Source organism: Mus caroli, unplaced genomic scaffold, assembly GCF_978045245.1.
Source record: "Mus caroli unplaced genomic scaffold, Mus_caroli_1 scaffold_14, whole genome shotgun sequence".
Taxonomy (NCBI): Eukaryota; Metazoa; Chordata; class Mammalia; order Rodentia; family Muridae; genus Mus; species Mus caroli.
Window position 1 is genome coordinate 96,853,021 of NW_028227269.1, and position 18,797 is coordinate 96,871,817.

Genomic DNA, 18,797 nt, shown 5'->3' on the forward strand with positions numbered 1-18,797 from the left:
GTGCCTTTGCTCACTGAGCTATCTTACCAGACTTTCAAAGTTCCTTTGAAACTATTAAGTCCTTGGACATCATCTATACACTCTATAAAAAGCATTCATATTTTTAAATGCTTTAGCATTTCAACTTGATGAAATAAACTTAAAATATAGTTTCTGGCACTGTTAACTACCCCCCCTTCAAAGCACTGTTAATATTTTATTATAAAATATATCATGCTCATTTTAGAAAACATAGAAATGAAGAAACTATTAGAAAAACATACATATATACAAAGCACACAATATGTGCGTCATTTTTCAGTTACACATGCGAGCATTGAACCACGCTTCCCAGCTGCTATATAACAGCTTTCAGTGCAAGTCATTCTTTGAGAATGGCAAATTGAAACAGTAATTTCCAATGTCCTATTATAGGCAAATTAAAAACAGGTTCACAAAGGCTAAACCTACAAAGAAATAATAAAATAATTTATCTTTATTTTGATTATATTTATTTAATGGTAATAAAAGCTGATAATTACAAAAAACAACAAAAAAAACCAAGAAAAACAAAACAAAACAAAAAAACCTCACATACTAGTTTGATTTCAAAACAGTGAAGTACACGGTAACATTAGTGTTTTGCCAACATGGTAAGTGTTCTTCCTACCTTGTCACTGAAAGTTTCTCCCCTTTCTTCCAGTCCCACAATACAATGGTGTGGCTGTCATCTATTCCAACTGAAGCCAGGCGTTTCCCATCAGCTGTGACACCAAAAAGATGAGACTCTGATTTAATTTCATTAAGTCAAATTCATCTAGTGTGTTTTCTAGAGCCACACGCTCTCGTTTGAATAGGACCTCCACCCCAAGTCTCTTTTGCATGATGGATGCTTGGCCCCCAGGGTGATTTAAACTGGTGAAGTAGTTAAGAGATGGGCCTGGTGTGAGGGGACTAAGGTGTTGGATACTCTGCCCTAAGAATGGTATAATACTAGAGGGGATGGGGTTGTCCTTAAAGCTGTAGCCTGACTGTGGAATCCGTTGCCCAACGGGGCTACCTTGTCTGGATGAAGTGGGAAAGGATGCACATAATTCTGCAGAGACTTGATGTGCCAGGGTGGGGGATATCGGGGGGGGGGGCACTACCTTCTCAGAGGAGAGGGGGAGGAGGGATGGAAAGAGGGACTCTGGGGCAGGGGGACCAGGAGTTGGCAGCATTTGGGATGTGAATAAATAAATAAAAAGAAAGTTATAATGCTCTCTCAAGAAGATTTAGCTCTATTGTAATGGTTGTTATGATAAAAGCAAGTTAGACCCTTAAATTTCTCTGGCTTCCTGTCTCACCATGCTATCTCTTCTGTTTGCACTTACTCCTGCCATGATGCTGTCTGTCACATTGTGACACAGACAAGGAAACTCTCACCACAAACAGAACCAATGGAGCCACTTGACTTGAACTTTTAGTATCCATACCTGTGAGTTAACCAGGTCTGTTTTTATTAGTACCCACCATAAGGTATTATTTATAGCAACAGAAAATAGGCTAATACGCTAGAGCACTATACTGAAAACTTTAAAAAGTAATGATAAATGTTAGACAGTATACATCCATCCATGAAAAGAACCAGAATTTAGAAGAGAATGAGGATACTGGTTTCTTTAATTTAAATGTGTGTGAGTGTGCGCGCGTGTGTGTGTGTGTGTGTGTGTGTGTGTGTGTGTAGAGGACACTCTATGAAGTTGGTTCTCTCCATCTACCTTTATATGCACACTAGGGACTGAACTCAGGTTGTCAGACTCATGGAGCAAGTGATTTTAGCCACAGAGCCATCTTTCAAGTTGGGAATTCCAATGAGTTTTTGAATCATTATCACACTCAAGTTACCTTATGTATTCAGTAGATTGGCAAGAAGGAAGGAGGAAATGGTACATGTATCAAATGATGGGTATCCTAAATATCCTGTGTGGTATTACTCAATACATGTTTGTACACTAGGGCCTGGGGGATAGCTCAGTGGTAGAGCACTTGCTTGGTGTATGTAAAGCCTTGGCATCCACTGCTGGTGCTACCCACATTAATCACCCTACATCCCATCAATATAAACAGTCGGTCAATTAAAACAAACCTCAAATCTGTATTAGTTAAATGAGAAAATCAAGAAAGGAATGGGAAATGTGTCTATTTCAACTAAATTCACTGTAAGAACTTTATTGCGATATAAAAACTCAGTGACTGAAGTTCATCAAAGGAAATGCTCTATTTTACAATATGCTGTCACTACCATGGCTGCTTTTAGTGAAGATCAAGTTTCAGTTGTTACTGCTAGCAAACAACAAGTAATGGCTATATTAAATATTGAAGCCAATGACCACTGTGACAGTGACGGAAGTGCAAGTGTCTACAGGTTATAAGGGTCACAATGTGAGAGAACCTTTTCCACTCTGCCTCACTTTTGCAAACCTTAGTCAGTTGTTCAGTGCTACCACTGATGCTTTTATTGTTGACCCTTGCAGTCTGCTTTCCATTTTCTTGTTTCTTGACAACTAATACTCTTGAGTATACATGTGTATATATGCTTTCCCCCAAATCTCATTTATGAATAACTGACTTTGGTTAGGGCAGCAAAACCACTAATTCATGACATATACATCTTCAATAATGACATTTTCTCCCAATCCACACAGCAGTTTTTACTGCAGGTATATCTGCAGTTGCTAAACTGTCAGCATGAACTGAACTGAAATTGTAAGATTCACTAAAACTGCTAGTTAATATAGACACCTAAAAGAATTTTTTTTAAGATTTATTTACTTTATGCATATGAGTACACTGAAATTCCTAGGCAAATGGATGGACCTGGAGGGCATCATCCTGAGTGAGGTAACCCAATCACAAAAGAACTCAAATGATCTGTACTCACTGATAAGTGGATTTTAGCCCAGAAACTTAGAATATCCAAGATACAATCTGCAAAACACATGAAACTCAAGAAGAACGAAGACCAAAATGTGGACACTTTGCCCCTTCTTAGAATTGGGAACAAAACACCCATGGAAGGAGTTACAGAGACAAAGTTTGAAGCTGAGACGAAAGGATGGACCATCTGGAGACTGCCATACCCGGGGATCCATCCCATAATCAGCCTCCAAACGCTGACACCACTGCATACACTAGCAAGATTTTGCTGAAAGCACCCTGATATAGCTGTCTCTTGTGAGACTATGCCAGGGCCTAGCAAATACAGAAGTGGATGCTCACAGTCATCTATAGGATGGAACACAGGGCCCACAATGGAGGAGCTAGAGAAAGCACCCAAGGAGCTGAAGGGGTCTGCAACCCTATAGGTGGAGCAACACTATGAACTAACCAGTACCCCCTGGAGCTCGTGTCTCTAGCTGCATATGTATCAGAAGATGGCCTAGTCAGCCATCATTGGGAAGAGAGGCCCATTGGTCTTGCAAACTTTATATGCCCCAGTACAGGGGAACACCAGGGCCAAGAAGTGGGAGTGGGTGGGTAGGGAAGTGGGGGGAAGGTATGGGGGACTTTTGGGATAGCATTGGAAATGTAAATGAAGAAAATACCTGATCAAACAAATAAAATAAAATAAAAAAATTTTAAAAAAGATTTATTTATTTTATGCATATGAGTATGCGGTCTTCAGACACACCAGAAGAGGGCATCAGATCCCATAACATCCCATTACAACAGATGGTTGTGAGCCACCATGTGGTGGCTGGGTATTGAACTCAGGACCTCTGGAAGATTAGTCAGTGCTCTTAACCACTGAGTCATCTCTCCAGCCCCCTAAAGAGCATTCTTATTCACCCTAAACATTTTCAAAGTTTACTTTGAAGCTATAGAAGATCGATATAAATGTTTACTCAAGGGGGCAGTAAAATTACAGGAGCACCTTTGATAGTTTTAGGTGTTTTACAGAAAACCATTTATATGCTGATATTATAAAGACTTATGGTTATAGTCATTACATTATAACTATAAACAAGCCAGAAAACCAAGTTTCATCATTGTGTTTGATTACAACAGTCTGCACACTTGATAAATCTGTGAAACCATAGCTAACTGGCAAGCTTAGGTAACACGGATTTAAATATTATATTCCCGCTGCATTTTGATCATTCTTATTGAGATAGTCTTACCTGAGAAATCAACAGCACAGATGCCATATTGGTGGTAGCCCTTTAATATAGACAATGGTTTAATGGTTTCTGTGTCCCATACGTGAATTGAGGGATCTCTACCTACCTGATAAAGATATAATTGTAAAAGTCTTAATAAACAATTATTTTTATATCTGTTAAAAGGAAACAAAATACTTATATAATCTTTATTTGTCATAGAAACTTATCAAACTGGCCTAGTCGGCCATCACTGGAAAGAGAGGCCCATTGGACTTGCCAACTTTATATGCCCCAGTACAGGGGAATGCCAGGGCCAAGGGGTGGGGGTGGGTGGGTGGGGGACTGGGGGGGGAGTGTATTGGGGACTTTTTGGATAGCATTGGAAATGTAATTGAGGAAAATACCTAATTAAAAAAAAAAAAGGAAAAAAAAACTATTTGTTACAAAAAAGAAAAAGAAACTTATCAAACAAAAAACAGGTAATAAGCATGGTATTTCCTGTCTTCAAATTTTAAGAGGGATAGAAGAGAGCAGAGTGAAGAGATAACTAAGGAAAATGATACAAGCTTATGAAAATAAAACGTCACCATTTTACTTATATATATTTAGCACCCATTATATTGCTAACTGAAAACAGTCTAAAAATGTTAATAATGGGGACTGTGATTGTGGCTTACTGGTGCAGGCACATAATTAGTATATATGCAGCCCCGTGTTGAATACCCAAGACAAAAAAAAACCAAAAAAACAACAACAACAAATATATATAAATATATATATATATAAAACCCCTTCTCCTTCTATAATTCATTAAAAATGAAATTAGATGATTACTAAGAACCTATTGTTGGCAGTTACTGTGATGAGCACTTTGCATATTAGGACATTTAGAAAAACAGGACATTTCAAATAAGAACATATGGCCACATGAGAATAAAACAGCTTTCAAGAAAAGACTTCATAAAACAGATAATACAAAATAGAGCTGTGAATTCAGAAAGTCTTAGATAAAGAGAAGCAATCAAAATTATTCTAAATTAGAAAACCGATATAATCAAAAATTCAGAAAGGGTCCAAGTACTAAGCATGTATATGAGACCAAAGTGGACAACAGCACTCTGACATTAATATTTTTCCACATCATTAGTACACTGTTTTATTCGTGTATATTATCAAAAATAGTGGGGTCATACCATTTTCACATGTGTATAATACACTTTTGAACACATTCACCCTACTGGAAGAAACTCCAAACACTCCCTCTTACCCCTTACTCCATGTCTTTAACTTGGCACTTTAGTTTGGATCTGAAGGGCCATCAAATGTGTGTGTTAGAGCCAAAGCAACAGACATGAGACTAACATGTGGTTTATGATGCTCACTTACACACAGTAATCTACAATTTTCCATTATTGTTTTAGAACTATGTTCTTAACTATAAAGATACATATATCAGTACTATATAGCTCCTGAGAAACAATGGCAGAAATCAATTATGTTTAGTTTTAGTCTTGAGACTTTTTACTATAAAGGTATAACAGAGACAGTACTAATCCAGCCAATCCATCTAACCATTCCTAGTGATCTTTAATTTTTACCTGACAGTTTTACAGCATGACTCCTGCCTAATCGTCCAGTTTCCTTCATTTTTTATCACTGTTTTGTGATCTGTTATTTAAATATAAACCCTTCAAAATTCCCCCTTTAAATAACCAGGCTCTTTTTTTCTACATTTTTTGCCTGAAACAAGTTTCTTTCCATTTCAAGAATTAAATCCACAAAGTCTCCCAAGCCTCTCTGGTTTTTTGTACACATTCAATACCTACATTTTCCATTATGTGCTGATCACTTCAAACATCTCATCTGAAGTGGTGACGGATGCCAGGGACTAACATTCACTGAGAAATTATTTACCTGACAGATGCTGTTCCACAGCCCTTACAAAGTCTGGTTTATTTAACAGCCATTATAATTCCTTAAGTTAGGTACCAATTGTATCCTTATTATAAAGATTGGGAAACAGGCACAGAATTTAACTCAGACAAGAAATGAAGGTACTTGGATTCAAACACCAAATTAAACCTGGCTAAGAGTACATAGCACCAGAGAAGCAGGCTTGGGGCATCTCATCTCGGATACAGGCACACATCAGTCAGTGTTCTATCACTGTGACAAAACACTGCAGATTATCAACTTATTTTGACTTGTGGTTTTAAAGATTTCATTCCATGGCTGCTTGTCATGTTTGCCTTTGGGTATTAACTATTTTCATAGGTTGGGATAAAAGTAAAATAAACAAAGATTAAGAATCTAGTACAATTCTTAAATACACTAAGAATCTACAGACAATATTGCCTCCTTCTGCTGGGTGTGGTGGCGCACGCCTTTAATCCTAACACACGGGAGGGAGAGGCATGCGGATTTCTGAGTTCGAGACCAGCCTGGCCTACAAAGTGAGTTCCAGGACAGCCAGGGCTATACAGAGAAACCCTGTCTCAAAAAAAACCAAAAACCAAAACCAAAAATAAAAAAAATTGCCTCCTTCTTTATGAATACCCATAGAGAGAGTTATCCTTTATAAAATGTCAGAACCTATGCAATTGCAAACTGGGTAGGTAGGTATTGCACTTGAAAAATAAAGACATAGTCATTCTGTATCTTCACAGAGCTTTTTGTTAAGTAATTACTTACATTGCTTTAGCGACTCAAACTAAAGAAAACAGGTTTAGGGGCTGGAGAAATGGCTAAACAGTTAAGAGCACTGACTGTTCTGCCAAATGACCCAGGTTTAATTCCCAGCACCCACTCTGTGGCTCACAGTCACCTTTAATTCTAGTTCCAGGGTATCTTATACCCCTTTCTAGCCTCCATGGATACTGAATGCACATGATGCACAGAAATATATGCAGGCAAGACATCTATACACATACAAATAAAAATAAGTCTCAAAATTAGTTTTTGAAAAGGTTTTCTATCTGACTTACTGTCACATGGTCTTTAAGGGAACTCACCTGGCCTGTTGCCACATAGTCTTTCAAAGGATGAATAGCCAAACACAGAATATCATCATCATGACCCAAGTAAAACCGCTGTGTGTTCTGTTGTCTATTATATATGACACCCACTGCTGCCACATGGTACACAATTTCACCAATTTGAGTGTAGAAAAGATTACTTCGACAGTCATAACCTCTGTAACTAATGCAAAAAACAAACCATGCACAACACATTTTAATATTTCATCTGATCAACATCTAACGCGCAGAGACGTAGGTATCATTTGGATCATTTAATTTTCATTCTTAAAGAAACTGAACAATTAAAAAATACCAGCTTCGGGCTAGCGAGATGGCTCAGTGGGTAAGAGCACCCGACTGCTCTTCCGAAGGTCCAGAGTTCAAATCCCAGCAACCACATGGTGGCTCACAACCATCCATAACGAGATCTGGCGCCCTCTCCTGGAGTGTCTGAAGACAGCTACAGTGTACTTACATATAATAAATAAATAAATCTTTAAAAAAAATACCAGCTTCTTAAAATATACATATTGTTATGAGCTTCTCAGATTACAGATAGCTAAATCTAGGCTAAGGTACTGAGTGGGGAAAAAAAAATCAGGTCCAAAAAAAGGCATCTGTGGTAGTCTAATAATTGCAAAAACACTATTACATTTGTATTCTACAAAGTAAAACCCGCTTCTTTTATACACAATCAGATAAGGAAAGAATATATATTTGTATTCAGATATTTCTGGAAGTAAATATTACTTATAGGGTAAGGGAATGACACTTAGGGCAGGGGGGAGCAAGAAAAGAGAGAGGAGGGCTTCCAACAGCACTTTGTTATGCATTGTTGAACTGTGACGATGTAACACATGTTCCAACAGTAACCGTAAGCAAGCAGTTAGAACACACAAATCTTCAAATGGTTAATACAATCCCATCAATGACAAACTTGCATTGTGCTTCAAATAAGTCCAATTCACACAACACAATGGAACAAAAATGCCACCTATTTTAACACTAAAAGGAAAATACTTTTTTAAAGATAAATTTTACTTGTGTGTGTATGAGGTGTCTGTCATATGTGTGTAGGTGCTCTTGGAGGCCACCTGATGTAGGTTTTAGGAATGGAACTCAGGGCCCATAGAAGAGCAGCAAGCCTTCCTAAGCACTAAGCCATCTCTCTAGCCCTGGAAATACTTTTCATAAATAACTTCTTTTCAAATTCTTAGAAAGTATTACCAGTGTGGTGAGAAAATGTGTGCTTGCTAAGAGTAGAAACTTGTTGCTGCACAGCTGACATGTGAGGCCTATACATTATGTGCTCTAAAGGATTCCAGAACCTAGTAACAATAGGCTAAACGTTAAATCCTAAACCCTCAGGCAAAGGGTATTAAGTGCAAACTCAAATTCAAACACACAAATGAAATATAGTATTTTATACCCATGAATAAAGTGCAATCGAATACTAGTTCCTGGAGTGCGTTCTCTTCGTTTAGAAGTAGCATTTTTCTGCTTCTCTTTGCATTGTTCTTTAAGTTGAGGTAGATCTTCTTTGTAAACCTTAAAAATATACATAGAAATAGGGATTAATGTAAGTACTAATAAAGATGCTCATATACTTAATATAACTTTCATGTACTGATAAGAGAATACTTGGAATTTGATGCTCCGAGAGCTTTCTATGAGTCATGAGGAAACATTAAAGGGGGTGTGGTAGTCTCCTGTGACAAAAGTCTACAGGCAAATAGAACATAAGCTTCCTTACTACATCAACAATTTAATATAAAAGAACATTTTATGTAAGTGTGCTATGGTGTTCAAAGGGGGAAACTGAAAGAGCTTTCCAATATTGGAGACATTAAAGCCATAGAAATTCACAATAGATAATAGTAGCAGAAATCAAGATGAAGAGGTTGGACTTTGGGGGCCGACATCATAGGTTAACAGGACATTACCTGCCGGTGGTAAGTAAGCTGTGTCTCTTGCTCAACCTCGGAATCCAGTTCTGGAACATCAGACAGATCTGAATCTGATTCATCACTGTTGGACTCAGCCAGACTCTCTGTAAATGTTTGTAAGACAAACATCATTTGTTTAAAAGATTTACTTTCAAAACAACAGTGTCAAATTAAGGATTAAGAGATGACTGTCAGCCTGACAAGGAAACAAGCCATAAAATAGTTAAATGAAATGACCTAGTCAAATGACACTGATGTCAGTAAACTGTACTACAGATTATCTACCAGTCCAATCACTGAAACTCGATAGCTCCTTTAAATCCCCCCACTGTCTCCCCAATAGATGCTACACTAAGTGTCTGTGTGCAGATATAATTGAATATAACTTATAATCAACATGAAAAACAGCTAAAATTACTACATACAACAGATGAGTTGATATTTTCTTGATTTTTAAAGCATATAAAAACCTGAGAACCCATATCTTCAAGATGAAAACACTGTTGGTTTTGCTAGCAGAAGTATTTCACTCCTTTGACAAGTTAAATTTCCACCCAAATTCTTCGTATCGCACCCTCCGTGATACCTGACTTTAAAGATAGACATATTCTAACAGGAAATTTCTGCTAGTAAGAAGCTTCGATGGTAAATCTGCTAGCTTGGAACTATGGATGGGGGAGCTGTTTACGCTTACCTTGGGGTGCTATGTGAAGAGCATCTTTTAATTTTCTCTCAGGAATAAATTTCCACTGAAAGACAGAGTGATCTGCTCCACCAATAGAAATAACCCACTGATAATCATGTGACCATCTGACGTTAGTTACATGAGCTGAATGGCCGATGTATTTTCTAAACTTGGCCCCTGTAACAAAAGGATATCTTTAAATTAATAAAAAGCAACACACACACACACACACATACACACACACCACCTTAAAAACAACTACTATATCCAAACTATTATAACATCACAACACGGAGTATGACCAGATGGGAAAATGATCTTAAAACTAGTTAAAAGAAGAAATGAATGAACTGAGGGGTATAAATATTTCTTTTACTTATTTTACAATACAGTTTAGTAGGAACTACAAAAACTGTGAGGAGTTCCTATTGCTGAAGACCCTATGTACTTTGGACACAGGGCTTGGAAGAATAGTTAGATGTGCCTTAAAAGCTACCTTCCTGATGACCAGCTTTCATGATACCAGGAGGTGCTATACAGGCTTCCACGGGAAGCCAGCTCAACAGTCCCCCAGCAATGACACCTGAGAACTACAGCAATGATCATCGCAGGAAGATAATCCCTAAAGGTGTAACCAACAGCTGTATAACTGGACTCAAGGCCTGCTCACCAGGAGAGGAATCATGACTAGTACCGAAAACCTACCCAACCACCCACGGCTCCCGAGGTCACAGATGTCAGATGAGAACCTACTAGTGCCACTTCCCTCAGCTAGACTCCTAACTGATATCTAGTTACTTATCCTTACACCCACAGATAAGTGTACCTCCTAATCCTCATCAAAGATTCTTTATTGCATCAAAATGTGGGGAGCCCGTCCCAACTGTTACATCTACAACAAAATCCTGACACCCAAGGCTTGGGGAATGTTATAAAAGAACTGTAAGAACCCGGCAAGTCTTCTGCAAGATTGAATCTTCTAGATGGTAGAAAAGCTTCACCCATGAAGTCTCAACAAAATGGCTGCTAAAACAAGACCTGAACAATGCCATTAGTCGGCATGCTAACATAGATGGTGGGGGTGGGATTGAATGTGGTCTTACTGCTAAAAGAGTTACAGGCAATTACAAACTATGAGAGAAGGAGAATCAGTCTTCCTCAGAGATGGGCACCCTAAATCCTATCCAACCCCAAGAGGTCAGCCAGAAAAACAAACAAAAAACAAAAAAGCAACGCTGAACTGTCTTTTGTATTTATATATTTATTTGCAGATACATTGTAAATATGTGTGTGTGTGTGTGTGCAATTTGAAAGGGGGGTCATGAGAGGTGTGAGAAGAAAAGAGAAAAGGAAATTGTGTAATTATATTTTAATTAAATAAAAAAATGAAGAAACAGAAAAACAAACTGTCAGGTGGTAGGTGTGCTGGTTCACACCTGGCTCCTAAGAAGGTTAAGGTGGGAAAATCACAAGTTCAAGGCCTACCTGAGCAACTTTTGTGAGACAATACTTCAAAATACATTGACTTAAAATGGGCTTGAGTATATATAATTTACTGGCAGGATCTCGAGCTCACTAACAGTGCAGACGCACAATATCAATGCTAGCTTGGGCTGCTGTCAAAACCCAATCCTTCAGGGTGACAAGTTCACTACATACTTGGTTGGGTCAAGCTACTGCCACTGTGTTCATAAACACTGCTGCTAAGCTGCACTTTAATATGTGTGCAGTGCCTTTATTAACAAGTCAGATGATAAATCACTACTGCATATATTATATGAATTCAAGAATAACTTTTGGTAAAAATTTCATGCCAAAAAAATAAATGTAACAGGACAATAATTTTTGAATTGGCAAAATAAAATCCTTCATCAGTTACTATATACTCTAAAATATTAACTGGTATAATTTATTTAGATGAGGTAGAAACACAGTATCTTTCATGAGAGGATTAGTTAAAATATTAGGAGAAAAGATACCTTTTCTCAAACATGGGTATCGGAATAATTTTACAACTCCGTAGTCATCAGCTGTAACTAAAACCTGGCCAACATAATTGCCATCGACTGAGTTTATATCATTGATATCAGAATACTTGGGCCAAATTCCATTGACTTCAAGGCCTGCAACGCATGTCCAGGAAGCCCAGTGCATGCCTTTTATTTCTTCTTTGCTTGTCACCTCCTTTCCTCCTAAAAGTAAAAGAGTTTTCAGTTAAGAAATTACTCCACTCGATTATTTTCACTCAAATATAAACCTTTATACCTTACACCTAAGTTAAAGAAGAATACATGAACATACAGTTAAGTGTGGATTAGAACAGGCAAAGGGGAGGAGGAGGGTGATATGGGGTGGGGGTTGGTAGAGGGATAACCGGGAAGTGGGATATCATTTGAGATGTAAATGAATGGAATGATTAATAAAAAAATGTAAATGTTACTAACATTAAGAGAGTTTGAACATAGTGTCAATTCAGCAGGCTCATTCATATGGAAAACAGAACTGAAACTCACTAAATTCACGATATAGAGTAGTGACACCTGGGTGAGTTATAAGAAAAGCAAAGGATGTATTTCTTCAGAGGTGGTTGGATGCTTGGTTCTGAGGAAGCGAAGGCTGCACTGAGGTGATCAAGGCCCTCCCTTCTGGAACGCCTCATGTCTGAGCTCGCCTCCATCTCCAAGGCCCTCATCCTCAGGACAACACTGAGAAGACTACTCCCTGACATCTGCTGCTCCATCAGAGGAGAACGTGGGAACAGAGAAGAAATCTAACATGTCTATTGATGGCATTGGCGTTGGTCTTTTCTGTAATGTGTTCAATAATCACACAAAGAAGGAAGGAAAAAAAGGAAGGGAGGGAGGGAATAGAGGAAGGGAGGGAAGACTTGAGAGTCAAAGAGGAGTGGAAGGGAAGGAGGGGAGGACAGAGAGGCAGGGAGGAAGGGAAGGAAGAAAGGGCAAAGGCTCCAACAAAGGGGCAAATCAGAGAAACACTAAAAAAGGTCTAAAATGGAATTATCAGTGGACAGTGATATACTATGTAAGAGGCCCTCAGGATTCAGTAAATCTTCATTATAAATCGTCAATGCAATTGGGGACAATACTTGGACTGTCTTATGCAAGCAGTCTTATCAAATTAGTTCTTATAAGAGTGATTAATTTACAAAGCATCACATTAGAAAGAGGTGTGGAAGGTCATTTGAGAGGTGTGGGGTTTTAATTAAGAATAGCAAAAACTCTTCTCAAGGATAAAAGAACCTCTGGAGGAATCACCATGCCTGACCTAAAGCTCTACTACAGAGCAATTGTGATAAAAACTGCATGGTACTGGTATAACGACAGACAAGTAGACCAATGGAACAGAATTGAAGACCCTGAGATCAACCCACATACCTATGGTCACTTGATCTTTGACAAGGGAGCAAAAACCATCCAGTGGAAAAAAGACAGCATTTTCAGCAAATGGTGTTGGCACAACTGGCGGTTATCATGTAGAAGAATGCAAATTGAGCCATTCCTATCTCCTTGTACCAAGGTCAAATCTAAGTGGATTAAGGAACTCCACATAAAACCAGAGACACTGAAACTTATAGAGGAGAAAGTAGGGAAAAGCCTCGAAGATATGGGTACAGGGGAAAAATTCCTGAATAGAACAGCAAAGGCTTGCGCTGTAAGATCGAGAATCGATAAATGGGATCTCATAAAGTTGCAAAGCTTCTGCAAGGCAAAAGACACCGTCAATAAGACAAAAAGACCACCAACAGATTGGGAAAGGATCTTTACCTATCCTAAATCAGATAGGGGACTAATATCCAATATATATAAGGAACTCAAGAAGGTGGACTCCAGAAAATCAAATAACCCCGTTAAAAAATGGGGCTCAGAACTGAACAAAGAATTCTCACCTGAGGAATACCGAATGGCAGAGAAGCACCTGAAAAAATGTTCAACATCCTTAATCATCAGGGAAATGCAAATCAAAACAACCCTGAAATTCCACCTCACACCAGTCAGAATGGCTAAGATCAAAAATTCAGGTGACAGCAGATGCTGGCGAGGACGTGGAGAAAGAGGAACACTCCTTCATTGTTGGTGGGATTGCAAGCTGGTACAACCACTCTGGAAATCAGTTTGGCGGTTCCTCAGAAAATTGGACATAATACTACCAGAGGATCCAGCAATACCTCTCCTGGGCATATAACCAGAAGATGTTCCAACCGGTAAGAAGGACATATGCTCCACTATGTTCATAGCAGCCTTATTTATAATAGCCAGAAGCTGGAAAGAACCCAGATGCCCTTCAACAGAGGAATGGATACAGAAAATGTGGTACATTTACACAATGGAGTACTACTCAGCTATTAAAAGGAATGAATTTATGAAATTCCTAGGCAAATGGATGGATCTGGAGGGCATCATTCTGAGTGAGGTAACATATTCACAAAGGAACTCACACAATATGTACTCACTGATAAGTGGATATTAGCCCAAAAACTTAGGATACCCAAGATATAAGATACAATTTGTTAAACGCATGAAACTCAAGAAGAACCAAGACCAAAGTGTGGACACTGTGCCCCTTCTTGGAATTGGGAACAAAACACCCATGGAAAGAGTTACAGAGATAAAGTTTGGAGCTGTGAAGAAAGGATGGACCATCTAAAGACTGCCATATCCAGGGATCCATCCCATAATCAGCTTCCAAACGCTGACATCATTGCATACACTAGCAAGATTTTGCTGAAAGGACCCAGATATAGCTGTCTCTTATGAGACAATGCCGGGGCCTAGCAAACACAGAAGTGGATGCTCACAGTCAGCTATTGGATGGATCACAGGGCCCCCAATGGAGGAGCTAGAGAAAGTACCCAAGGAGCTAAAGGGAACTGCAACCCCATAGGTGGATCATTATTATGAACTAACCAGTACCCCAGAGCTCTTGTCTCTAGCTGCATTTGTATCAAAAGATGGCCTAGTAGGCCATCACTGGAAAGAGAGGCCCATTGGACTTGCCAACTTTATATGCCCCAGTACAGGGGAATGCCAGGGCCAAGGGGTGGGGGACTGGGGGGGGGGAGTGTATTGGGAACTTTTTGGATAGCATTGGAAATGTAATTGAGGAAATTACCTAATAAAATAAATAAATAAATAATAATAAAAAAAGGAAATCCAGTAGCTTCAAGGGCACTGTATATACCCAGACACATAAAATAAAAATAGTTTTTAAAAAAAAAAAAAAAAAAAAAAAGAATGGTTTAGAGGCTGCTGGTTTCCAGGACCTGGGAGGGGCACTGTGATGGGAAAATGTTGTCCAGGGCACCAAGTTCCAGTGTGCAGGGATGAGTTCTGAGTGGCCTTTCTTTTCCTTCCTTCCTTCCTTTCTTCCTTCCTTTTCTTTCTTTTCTTTCTTTTTTAAGATTTATTTATTTTATGTATGTGAGTACACTGTCGCTATCTTCAAACCTGCCAGAAGAGGGCATCAGATCTCATTACAGACGGTTGTGAGCCACCATGTGGTTGCTGGGAATTGAACCCAGGTCTTCTGGCAGAGCAGTCAGTGCTCTTAACCGCTGAGCCATCTCTCCAGCCCTTGAGTGGCCTTTCTGAATGTACAGCACAGTAACTGTTATCAGTCATACTGTATTACTCAGGGTGTGTTTAAAATCTGCTGAGAAAGATCTTGAATGTTTCTACTTCACTGTAGTGGGTAACAGGTATGCCACAATCGCTGTAATTGTGATAATTTTTATTTTATAATGTTCAATATATGTACATTAAAAAAAAACTCACAAAGAGTTGGGCATGTGGCACTTGCCTGTAATCCCAGCACTAAATTTGAGGCCAGCATGGTCTACATAGCCAGTCCCAGTCTAGCCAGAAAACATAATGAGACCCTATCTCAAATTTTAAAAAATATCACATTGCATATTTTAAACATATAGAATTTTGAGGTCAATTACAACTAGATATTCTGGTGGGAAAGAACTCTAAAGATACTTATAGAAGAGACCATGGTGCCTGAACTAGCTCAGATTACTCTACCTATAATCAAATATAACTTACAACTTACTGTTACTGAAAATTGAAATACTACAGCGATTAAAAGAAACCGTCCAGGCTCTATATGCAATGAGCTGGTAAAGTTTACCTGGCATCTTGTAGAGAAGTCGCTTTCCACTGCCATCGTTTGTCTGTAAGTATCGACTATCTGAAGACCAGTCCAAGTGAGTGATGAAGCTAAGGGAGCCGACACATTCACCGACCTTTTTATAACGCTGAGCAACTCCATAGATGTCAACTGAGCTGTCATTGCAGCCAACAGCAAGGTACGTGCCATCTGGTGAATATTTTAGCTCATGGATTGCTTCTTTCCTGTCTTTAATATGTACAACTTCAGTCATGTCTCTGTAAAAAGAAAAGAGACCCTATCTCAAATTTTAAAAAAATATCACATTGCCTATTTTAAACATATAGAATTTTGAGGTCAATTACAACTCAATATTCGGGTGGGAAAGAACTCTAAAGATACTTATAGAAAAGACCATGGTGCCTGTACTAGCTCAGATTACTCTACCTTTAATCAAATATAATTTACAACTGAGCAAAGGTCACAAAACAATTGTTTTCAAAATTTCTCTAAACACAGAGGCTCCATCATGTACAAACTGTGACATACATGTAAGTAAGGTAAGTAGTATCTGCTTGGGAATAATTATTTTGCTGACCAGAAATAAACAGAAAAAAAAATAAATGGACGATGCATTATGTGGTGGCAGAGCACTTGCCCAGCATCAAGTCCTAGATTTGAATCCCAGCACTGAAAAGAAAAGTAGAAGAGAAAAATGCTAAACTTCAGTGCATAAATAACCATATTTTTAAGTACCCTACAGCTCCCTACTAAATTTCTGTATTCATATAATAAAAGATTTAGCCATATTTTTTAGTGATACAAGTTCTTTGTAGCCAGACAGTGGTGGCACACACCTTTAATCCCAGCACTTGGGAGGCAGAGGCAGGTGGATTTCTGAGTTCGAGGCCAGCCTGGTCTACAAAGTGAGTTCCAGGACAGTCAGGGTTACACAGAAAAACCCTGTCTTGAAAAACCAAAAAAAAAAAAAAAAAAAAAAAAGAAAAAAGAAAAGTATGCTGTTTAAGAATATTTCACAAATTGAGTATTTACAAAGAACTTTGTTGTTCTTGTTTTTTCGAGACAGGGTTTCTCTGTGTAACCCTGGCTGTCCTGGAACTCTGTAGACCAGGCTGGCCTCAATCTCAGAAATCCACCTGCCTCTGCCTCCCAAGTGCTGGGATTAAAGGCGTGCATCACCACGCCCGGCTTAACAGCATACTTTTCAAACACATTTTTATAATGAGCAAATGTGCAATCTGGCATTTGGAAGCAAAGTATGAAAGAATGCAGCACTTTGGCAGTTATGTCAATATCTATCTTTATAGAACCACCTAGGTTGTTTTTATTCATTTTTTCCCCACTAGTGAATTTTATTTCAAATGTTTCTCTTTTTTTTTTGGCAGTCTCATTATGTATCCCAGGCTGGCCTCAAACTTCCAATCTTCTGCTTCTACCTCCTAAGCACTTGAATTATAGGCATATGCCCTCATGCTCAACTTATTTAAAAAACAAACAAACAAAAAAACACAGAGCGGAGTTCAGCCATTTTTTTCTAGGATGTCATAAAGTGGATTTCCAAAATAGCACGGGCATTGGTAACAGGCATAAAAACAGGTAAGCACTTCACTTCAACACAGCTGAGTTCTCAAACTTTTAGACCTAGAAGGAGGAGGGAGAACAGCGATGCAGGGAAGATGGGTGAGAGAATGGGGAGATGGCAACTTCTCATGGCAGCTGTCTCTCCATGTTGACGCTGCACCCCTCATTGGGAATGCTCCAGTTTGGCAATTGCAGAAGCAGAAGCATGTTTTCTGATTTTTTAGTTTTCTAAATGGAGGTTAGAGGAAATGTTCAAATTCTTTTAATAGCAGTGAACATTTATGTGGCTTTAGTTCTAAGGAATCAAACTTGAGTTGATCTTCCACGAGAGACAGACATAGCATGATAATATATGCTAACTGCTCAAAAGGAGTATGCAAAAGTTCAAGAAAGACTGAAATGTGGGCTAGGCATGAACTGAAAGCAGGAAGAAACCACAGCAGGTAAACCTGAGAGCATAAGGTATGAGGCACCAGCTAAGTCTGAAAGAGGAGAGGCAGTTCTTCAGGAATAAGACACAGGAAAAACAAGTACGGAATCACATAGTGGGTGGTCTGTCTGAAGAACGGTGGACACTATGCTGTGCATACAGAATGGTGGACAGCATAATGAGGACACAGAAATCAGTGGGAGGAGCAGAAAACAAGGACACTAACAATAAAATAGTAAGATACAGTAAAGGCAGAGAGAGAGGCAGATTCATCTACAGACAAACTACCGTCCAGAAAAGGGACACATTGTGGAATAGCTGACTGATTATCTTTGCCAAGACAAGATAATCAATACTTGTTTTTCCTGTGTCTTATTCCTGAAGAACCGTCTCTCCTCTTTCAGACTTAGCTGGTGCCTCATACCTTATGCTCACAGATTTACCCTGCTGTGGTTTCTTCCTTCATAATTCTGCATTACAAAGGTCTGTCAGATGATCCTGGGCCAAACAGCACCAATTTGATGTTCCAGCATGTTGAAATACAGGGGACTGTATAGGTAGGCAGTTGTCTCTACTATTTGTTTCAGTTCTGGAAGCTGTGTTAGGCTTCCTATATTTCCAGGTAAATTTATATCGCTCTCAGAATTCCGGTGGGATTGAAGACTGACTGTAGCCTCATAGCCAACCCAAGCTGTTTAGCATTGAGAAGGATGGTAGAGATTTGAGAGGATGGTTTTCAGATACTATACAAGCTAAACCAGGACAGAAGAGGTGTGGAATTGTAAGTATTTTTAGTCAAATAGATGGTACAGTGCTTCATCTAAATTGACAGATTGATGAACTGGATGTCATTTGTCCTCATAC

At 38.8% G+C, this 18,797-nt stretch overlaps 1 protein-coding gene across 5 annotated transcripts in view; it reads right to left on the reverse strand.

Moving 5' to 3' along the window:
• Nucleotides 1-18,797, reverse strand: part of Eml5 (EMAP like 5) — a 114,606-nt gene that overhangs the window by 61,242 nt on the left and 34,567 nt on the right. For all 5 annotated transcript variants that reach the window (XR_015045253.1, XM_085830612.1, XM_085830611.1 and 2 more), the window contains exons 9-16: nucleotides 15,923-16,179; nucleotides 11,752-11,964; nucleotides 9,782-9,949; nucleotides 9,085-9,191; nucleotides 8,571-8,689; nucleotides 7,136-7,322; nucleotides 4,143-4,248; nucleotides 650-743 (exon numbers count right to left, since the gene is read on the reverse strand). Coding sequence is in view for 4 of the 5 variants with exons in the window: in XM_085830612.1 (XP_085686738.1) it covers nucleotides 650-743; nucleotides 4,143-4,248; nucleotides 7,136-7,322; nucleotides 8,571-8,689; nucleotides 9,085-9,191; nucleotides 9,782-9,949; nucleotides 11,752-11,964; nucleotides 15,923-16,179 (1,251 nt within the window). In the remaining variant the exon portion in view is untranslated. The remainder of the gene's footprint in view (nucleotides 1-649; nucleotides 744-4,142; nucleotides 4,249-7,135; nucleotides 7,323-8,570; nucleotides 8,690-9,084; nucleotides 9,192-9,781; nucleotides 9,950-11,751; nucleotides 11,965-15,922; nucleotides 16,180-18,797) is intronic.